This window comes from Galeopterus variegatus, unplaced genomic scaffold, assembly GCF_000696425.1.
Source record: "Galeopterus variegatus unplaced genomic scaffold, G_variegatus-3.0.2 Scaffold2416, whole genome shotgun sequence".
NCBI lineage: Eukaryota > Metazoa > Chordata > Mammalia > Dermoptera > Cynocephalidae > Galeopterus > Galeopterus variegatus.
Window position 1 is genome coordinate 262127 of NW_007728527.1, and position 9318 is coordinate 271444.

At 41.3% G+C, this 9318-nt stretch overlaps 1 protein-coding gene across 1 annotated transcript in view; it reads right to left on the reverse strand.

The window, feature by feature from the left end:
• Positions 1-2563: 2563 nt before the first annotated feature.
• The window catches only part of IFT52 (intraflagellar transport 52), a 27058-nt gene continuing 20303 nt past the window's right edge, over positions 2564-9318 (reverse strand). The window contains exons 9-12 of the mRNA XM_008581637.1: positions 8148-8235; positions 7083-7191; positions 4946-5091; positions 2564-2850 (exon numbers count right to left, since the gene is read on the reverse strand). Coding sequence (XP_008579859.1) covers positions 2803-2850; positions 4946-5091; positions 7083-7191; positions 8148-8235 — 391 coding nt within the window. The 3' untranslated portion in view covers positions 2564-2802. The remainder of the gene's footprint in view (positions 2851-4945; positions 5092-7082; positions 7192-8147; positions 8236-9318) is intronic.

Genomic DNA, 9318 nt, shown 5'->3' on the forward strand with positions numbered 1-9318 from the left:
AGAACCAGGTAGAAGCTGTATATCCTTTTATCTTTTTTTTTTTTTTTTAAAGATGACCGGTAAGGGGATCTTAACCCTTGACTTGGTGTTGTCAGCACCACGCTCAGCCAGTGAGCGAACCGGCCATCCCTATATGGGATCCGAACCCGGGGCCTTGGTGTTATCAGCACGGCACTCTCCCGAGTGAGCCACGGGCCGGCCCTGTATATCCTTTTATGACCTAGCTTCAAAAGTCACATAATGTCATTTCTGCCATAGTGCCAGATTCAGAGACCCCACTTCTCAGTGGAAGGAGCATCAAACCCACAGTGTAAGAGAAGAGCATGTGGGCTGGGAAACAACAGTTCAATAGCTTTTAGATGTAGAAGATATTGACTAAGAAGTTATTAATGAGATAGATATAAAACCCATGTATTTTAGAGGACCAAAGTCCTTAGTCTAGGCCAAAGCCTATAGTTTAGAAGGACCAAAGTCCTGTAGTTTAGGAGGCCAAAGCCTCTAGTTTTGGGGGCCAAAGCCCAACCCTTTAGGAAAACTCGTAGAAATGCTAAGATTAAGAAAGACCAGAAAACTTTCATAGGACTTAAAGCCTTTGATATAGATAAGAGAATTGAAACACAGCAAAGAGTGATTGCTCTGGGGGCAGCTGCCCTTGGTGCAGCTAAATGATGGGAAAGTATGTAAGCTAAAACCTCCAAAGCTATTCTGCTAGTTAGTGCTTGGGGGATGCTCCACATCTTGCCCTAAGCTGTTTCTTTGAGTTTCTTGGGGAGTTAGGTGCTTTGGTGATTATCTCATTGTTTCCTTTTGTAGTCACCTAGTCAGTTTTATGACTTCTTTTGATGGTAAATTGCTTAAACTACTTTAAGTTACACCTGCTTTAATGAAGATCATCTCCTGGCCAGTTTGTTTATGTTTTCACTATGATTGATTAACCACCTGTTTTTCTTCTGTAACTTTCTTGTCTTTACAATAAAAACTAAAACAAAAACTGACTCGGGGCTGTGCCTGGCTCTTCTCTCATGAAGGAGTTTTCCCTTGGTGCAGTCCCATTGGGCTTCTCATTGCTCTGAATACATGGGCTCTGAGTAATCTTTTTTGTCTCCATCACTCTGCAAGAGATGACATTTAAAACATATTGCAAATACACTGCCACAGCACTCCCTAGTGTAGCTCCATAGCTGCTTGTGTCTCAGCTGGCTCCCAGACTGCCCTCTGAGCAAAGTGGCCACCCCCTTCCCCAACACTCTGTTCTGGCTTGTTACTACACTGAATAAGCCCTGCACTAGGGCTTCAGTGTATGAGAACTGAAGCCTATGAACAGAGCTTTAACATGAATAAATTACTTGAAATTTAGGACTTTACTTGAGCCTTTCTTCCCAAAGTTTTAAATTTCGTGTGTGTGTGTGTGTGTTTTAAAAATGACCAGTAAGGGGATCTTAAGCCTTGACTTGGTGTTGTCAGCACCACACTCTCCCAAGTGAGCCAACTGACATCCCTATATAGGGATCTGAACCTGTGGCCTTGGTGTTATCAACACCACACTCTCTCAAGTGAGCCATGGGCCGGCCCTCCAAAGTTTTAAATTTCTAAAAATATCAATTCCTTGACACACTATTCTCATGGCTTCCATTATCAGCTCTGTATGAACAATTCATCAGATCTTGAGACTGGACGTATTTTCTAAGCCTCAGGTAGGGATTGCCAGCTAATTACTGGTTATTTCCACCTGTATGAATTGCCATTATCTCAACTGGACTCTCATGCTCCAAAACTGTTCATTCAGACTTACACTGTCTTCTAATTGCTTTACCACTGTTCCAAGCAACCAGGCCTAAAATCTTGCCAATCTGACCTTCAACCCCCTAGACCAAATCTGTTTCGAAATGCCACGTTTCCTATAACAACCTCTTAATCCACATCCTCATTGCTTCCTCTTGGGGTTATATCACTTTCCTCTAAATGGCCTTCCTTCCACTATTCCCACCTTTATAGAACCCACAGCTAAACTATTCCCATTGTGTTACATCCTTTATACACCTTCAGCAGCTCTTCAAGCTTCTATCTGGCTTTTAGGGTTCCCCAAAGTATTCCAGTATACTGCTGTGCACTTCCATTTACCAGTGGCCCCATTCAGGCAGATGTAGTTTCCCACTGTCCAATGACAACACCATCTAGACTCCTTGGGACAGTGTATCACATTTTGCCCTGCATTATAACCCAAAATGATGATAGAATTGAGCGACTTAGTTTAGGGGAAAGGGAAAAGGTGTGGGTGGAGGCTACAGCCTCTAAAAGGTTGTGTTCTATGGGCAGTTGGTAGACAAAGGAGTAGGGTGATTTATAAAAGGAAAGCATCTGTCTACTATATTTTATCTTCTCCTTAGGTACAGTGGGGTAAACAGACGGGGGGTTAAGTTCGTTTTGTATCCTTTTGAATTAGTCCAGAAAACTGTCCAGTATTTATAATAAGCTTGAGATTTAGTTATGCCTTTGATAAAAGAGGTTCAAATCCAGAACGGGAGTCAGAAGAAAAAAAAGACTTTAATGAAAGACTGTTTCATAAATTATAAAAGTACAGATTCAATCACAGATTTAATTAAAAAAGGAACATATCTTACACAGGATTTTGTAAGTTAGAAATCTTACACCTATACAGTCTGTACAGAAGATGCACAAACCTTCCACAGCTCACAGAGGAAAGAGTGTATAGACAATTTTGGTAAGGAGTTGAGGAACGATTCAAAACTAGTTTACAGAGAGAGAATCAGGAGGCAGAAAATGCTTCAAGAGGCACGGTCCTCAGAAATTGTTCTGGAATGCCGTTTCACTTGTATCAGTGTCATGTTCCTGGATGAGAGAATAAGACATAGAATTTTAGTATTTCAGTACAAAGTCTGAAATGTGAATGCTCTGGTGTTTTGGACTTTAATTAGAGATGTGGAGTCATCATTAATTGGGACACATAGATAATCTCTGGCTTTATGGCTGAATCCAACCCAAGAATCAAGTTTTCCCTACCAGGATAGGGCTTTGCACTGCTGCTTATCACCCCCTTATGAGTGAGTAGCAAATACAGTTGGAGGCACTGGTGCAAAGACCACAGCAGCTTTCTTACCTGGGCCTTCCTCCATCCCACCAGGGTGAGTACTGCTGGGAATCTACCTGAGCCCCCATTCCACATTTCACTGTTGAGTAGACAATCTCAGAGCACTGTAATTGCTTATATACTCCCGGCTCCCACTGCACATAGCTCTGAGAGAGACAGCAAGGACTGCATTCATCTTGCTGCTATGGCCCCAACATCTAGCCCCATGTCTGGCACACATGAGGCATACAGCAAAACACTGCCAAATGAGCCCAGCAGAGTCACCCCCTTCCAGTAGAGGCTCAGACCCTAACCGGTCTTTTCACTTAGCATCTAATATCCTAAGCTTATATATTGCCTGCTTACATTAAAAATAAACCAAAAAACTTTTTTTCCTATAAAAGTGACACATTCATTACAGAAACTTTAATAGAGAAGGAAAATAAAAATCACTCAAACACTGTACATGTGAATAAGTATCTATGTTCTCTTTTACTATGCAAAATAGATAAATGTGTATGTATATTTTGTAAAGAAAAATGGAATTTCTATTTACACTATTTTATAGCCCCCCCTCCCCCATTTACTGTATCATGAATGTACTCCCAAGTCCTCAAACATTCTTTTAAAACATTTTTAATTATTATTTTTTTCGGTGGCTGGCTAATATGGGAATCCAAACCCATGACTTTGGTGTTATCAGCACCATGCTGGCCAGTGAACTAACTGGCCAGCCTTAAAACATTTTTAATCTGAGAGATACACTCTAGGATACTTAACAAGTTCCCTACTGATGAAGATTTTTCTTCTATTAAAACAATGGTGCACTGAGCATCCTAGCTGACAAATCTGCACATATTCATAATTATATAATTCAAACAAATTCTGTCTATTAGAATTGATGGGTAGGGCCGGCCCATGGTACACTTGGGAGAGTGCGGTGCTGATAACACCAAGGCCGGATCACTATATGGGGATGGCCAGTTGGCTCACTTGGGAGAGTGTGGTGCTGACAACACCAAGCCAAGGGTTAAGATCCCCTTACTGGTCATCTTTAAAAAAAAAAAAAAAAAGAATTAATGGGTCAAAGGTGTATACATTTTTAGGGCTTCTGAATGGTATAAAAATACCTCTAGAAAAGTGGAACCAACTTATTCTCCCATCAGTGGTATATGAATGCCTATTTACCAACACAGTTGGGCATTACATTTTAGAAATCCTTTCAAGGGGATGGAAAAAAGAAAAACCAGGCATGATTTTAAAGTTCTTGGTTCTCGGTCTGAGAAGGATGATATCTAACATAAGGTGCTGACCTTGCATCCTGCCAGTCTGTCCTTTACTTAGTTCTCTCTCACCACAATGGCATCACTGCTGTTCCACACACGTGACAGATGCAGCCCAGCCTTAGGGACTTTGCACAGGTCTTCCCTCTGCCTGCGACACTCCTCCCCCACGTATCTGCATGGCTAAGTCCCTCAATACCTTTGCTCCAGTACAACTCTGTAGTGAGGCCTACCCCAACTACCCTATTTAATATTCGCTTGTCACCACTGCCACCCTCAACACACTTGTTCCCTCTTGCCCTGCTCTACATTTTTTATACCTTTTTTATACATTTTTATACCATCTTCTGGCATACTAAGTGACTTGCTTAGATATTATATTTATTGTTTACTGTCTGTATCCTCCAGCTAGAATATGAATTCTGTGTGCAGGGATCACTGTTTGTTTTGTTCATCTAGTAGATAATAAATACTTGCAGAATTAATGAATATCATAAAACCTGAGAAGTACAGTTTATGAATGGGACCACCACTTGAAGGGCTCCCACTTCAGCGGGTCTTGTAGGCTCTGTACCTGGTTCAATTTCTTGAACTCTACCACTTGGAAGAAGATGTGCTCAAGGATATGTTTGGCATCTTGTTGGTCCTTTGGTAGTTTACTGGTTACTCCAAGAATGTCACCACACTTCCTGACATAGAATTCCAGGTCTTCTTCAGTACCTAAGCACAGTTAGGGGAGTTAGATTAACTCAATTTCTGTCCTTCCCACAGTACAGATTTGGTATGTTTTAGGTATCCCCTATCAAGTTCCTACATCTCTCAAGATCACTCACCTCGCCTTGGGCTAATGTGACCACAGGACTTAAATTATGGTGATGAACTCTAGAGATTTCTGATATGCTGCTTTTATATTAGGACAAAAGTGTGACACCCCTAATCAGAATAAAGCTCGGCTGGTTCTGGCTTTCCTATTCCCCAGATCCAGCATTCCTACATTACAACGAACAGGAGCAACCAGCAGGAAATCAAGTTATTATTCTCTGAATGCAACAGGACCACTATGAGAAGGGCATATGAGTATTCTAAAATAGCAGTTATTACAGAAAAGAAAAAATCACCCATGATTCTACCAACAACAATCTCTGTGAAGTGTCTCCAGGAGCCCTACATTTAGGATGGACAGCCATTACTGTCCTTCTCCCACTGTACTGTAATTTCTTTCCTTTTTTCACCTCTAATTTGCATTTTTTAAAGTTAGGATAGAAATGTAAATTTTTTTGAAGATATTCAACTATAAAGCTGTAACAATCTCTCATCCTAGCTCTACCCCCACCAATACTACCTAGAGTAATTATTGCTCTGTATTCCTCTGTGTGTAAATACAAGTTTCACAAAAATGGAATCAAACTACAATAGTTCTGTAAGTTGCCTTCATAATTTTATGAGGTATCATAGACATTCCATGTCAAAGCTTATGATCTATATCTTTCTTTTAACAGACGTATAATAATTCACTTTATTTCATAATTTTTAATCAATCCCCGTACTGATGGATGAACCATTAGAATTCTTAGAATTTTTTAATGCTACAATTAATATCTATATAGGTACATCGTTTTTGTTGTGCATTTCTACAAGGATTTCCACAGGATAAACTGCAGAAATGGAAAAGCTGAGTCAAAGCATCGGATTCTTCACAGGCCTGTTATTCCTACTGAACTAATCACTATGTCTTGCTAATTGTCGACTGCCCCGCACCCACCACAATGCCTGGTACAGAGCAGAGGTGTGGTAAAGGTGTTTTATTTACATTATACTATTTCCATTTTTGCATATGCCTTTCAGGTTTCGGGGCACTTACAGATGTTGTTTATACAGTTGGGATACTACTGTGAGTGGTTTTAATACTTCCTTTCTTCACTTAGGATCCTCTCCTAAATTCTGTCTGTGTTATTCCCTGGCCTTTGTAAACTTCTTTCATAACTCCTACATATTATCCCATCAATTGAATGTCACACAATTGGCTACTATTCTCCTGGTAGTGGACACTAAGGATATTCTCAGTTTTATTGTATTTTTTAAATAAATAGTGTAGAATTCACCTGTGTACCTTCATTCATCTCCTTAGATTAGATTCCTAGGAATGAGGTCACTGCTTCAAAGTGGATGACTAATTTAATGCCTCTGAGCATATGTGTGCAGGCCCATGCTGTGCTGAAGGCAGTGTGTGTCAGGAGTCAAGAGTCAGGAGGACCACTCACATGGAGCTGTGTGGCCCAGGCCTCATTTCCTCATCCACATGTCAAGGCAGGCACACCTGTCTTGCCAGGATCCTGTCCACTTTGAAGTCTCCATGATTCTTTTGGTCTTGACTCAGTTTTCTTATTTAACTTCTCCTGTGACCAATGACCTAGATTTGCTAGGTCAGGATTGATCATGGGATCATCCATTGGTCAGAACTAAGGACCTAGAGGAATCAAAGCTGAGACCTTTGGCTTTCTGCTTAGCACCATGTTCTAACTCACTAAGCTAATCAGTCTTGAGAAAAATAACCAACATCATTTATATGAAATAAATAAAAATTGTTACTTTATATACCTGTTCATATTTTGTTCTCCTGAAACTCTAAACTTTTTCTCTCACAGCAAATCTCAGAAGTTCATAGTTAAATAAAACTCATAAAACAAAATTTTAAAATTGGCCAAACTTACACTTATTGGTAATCTGAGCAAGCCGTGCCTTCTCAGAAGAAAACGTCTCATCTAAGTCAAATAGCTCCAGAGGAGGAGGTGGTAATTCCCTGAAACTAGGAGGGAAAACCTAAAAGGAAGTAAAGTCTTTTATGAAAGGGCTTATCCAAAGCCATAACTAACAGTGATGAAACACAAGGGAAATGAAAGGCCAACTCAGCCCTTCCCCTGGGATGAATCTCCTGAACTCCCATCACCTCCCACCCTCACCCAGTAGATCTGTATCAAGCCCACCCTAAGCAACTAAGTGGGACCCGCTCCAATTACACTACTAAACTGACCAAGCTGACATTTGTGTTGAACATTTGATTGCATGACTCTTTTCTCATTTAATCATGACTTCTTTAGGGACAGAAATTATTTGGAGAAGTAGATGTAGATTAGTGTAGAAAGTGCTGAACTTGGAGCCAGAATTCATAGGTATGAACCAATGGTGTGCCAGTATGTGTTTAACTGCTAGATCTTGAAACAAAACATGAGGTCTGAATTGTAGCATTTGCCACTTTCTGTGATGTAAATACTCCCACCATGGCCAATTTCAAACTACCAAGATGAAGCCAACTGGCTCATACCACTCCAGAATATGGTGGAACAGGACAATTTTGAAGGCAAGTTGAGTTAATGCTGGACTGAAAAGTTGAAAAATACCCTAGCTACACATGACTTATTCCCTCGGCTATTAGAATTGTGCTATGAATTTGAGCATCCAATGCCTGGAAAGGAAGTGCAAAGCTTTTCCTCCTTTTTACCCAGGAATTTTCATATATGCCCTCCAATCCCACAAGATGGGAAATGTTTAATAGCCAGAAAAGTCCATGTCCTTGATTCCTCATTGGGAACCATACCACACGGAAGTCCCTACAGAATACTAATGGGTTGGTGTCTGACCATGTTTAGAGGCAAAGTACCGCGACCCCATGGAGCGCCACCAATGGCATCTGGTAGGGGGCACAGAGAGGGCAAGCTGGCGAGGAAGGGCCAACAGTGGGGCTCTGCAGCAGGATGCCCCGAAGCACACCCACTCACCGCAGGCTGAAGGGCAGGCAGCGGTGTCTCAAACTGAGGTTGGATGAGCTGGAGTGGTTCATGTTTGACATTTAGCTGCTCATGAGCCCTGTGTTAATTAATAATAAAACAAAAAATCAGGATCAACATGAGACACTGTAGCAAAGCACCTCTAACTGACCACATTGCTGTGTTCTCCACCAAATATGGCAGTTCAGCACTCTTTTAGAAAAATATACAAAATGTGTTGTTATATTTGATGTAATGATCCTTTTTGGAATCTTCTCTACTGTATCATATAGCATTATTCATTGAGAACTAAAAGGAAAAATTTCTTTCATGTTTCATATCAGCCTTCTCCTAAATAGGCCTTTTGTTTTTACCACCAGAGATAGGAGTCAACCCTGAAGTCTGCTTCTGGCAAGTGAGCAGATCTGTACAATATGCATTCTATGTGCCCATTCACTCAGCAAATATTTACTGAATATCTACTATGTACCAGGCAGTTTTATATACCAGGAGTACGTACAGCAGCAGTGACAAAAGAGACTAAGGCAGGCCCTCGTGGAACTTACATTCGAGGGAGGAGAGACACACACTAAACAAAAAACCCAATAAGCTGCCAGGTATTGGTAAGTATTAAGAAGAAAAACAAATCAGGAGACAGGGAGAGAGACAGGGAAGAGGTGGGGAATATGGCTTGTCAGAGGAGCCCTGAGGGAGGGAGGGAGGGAGTCACATGGTTATCTTCAGAAGTGTCCCCGGCAGAGGCAAGAGCAAGGCAGACAGGCAGAAGGGTGTTGGGCATTTTCATGGGACAGCAGGACAGCCAGAGTGGCTGCAGCAGAGAAAGAGTGGTAGGAAGGAGTTACAGAATTAAATGCTAATCTTATCCTGGGTTATTTTTCTATTGTTGCTTCTCTTCTGCCTTCATCCTCTCGAACATTCATTTTATCCTTTTGCATTGCACATAATTTTGTAAGCTGGCTGAACTCTTCTAAGGAAGAGGCAAATTAAAATATACTCATCCAAGGGCCGGCCCGTGGCTCACTTGGGAGAGTGCAGTGCTGATAACACCAAGGCCACGGGTTCGGATCCTATATAGGGATGGCCGGTTAGCTCACTGGCTGAGCGTGGTGCTGACAACACCAAGCCAAGGGTTGAGATCCCCTTACTGGTCATCTTTAAAAAA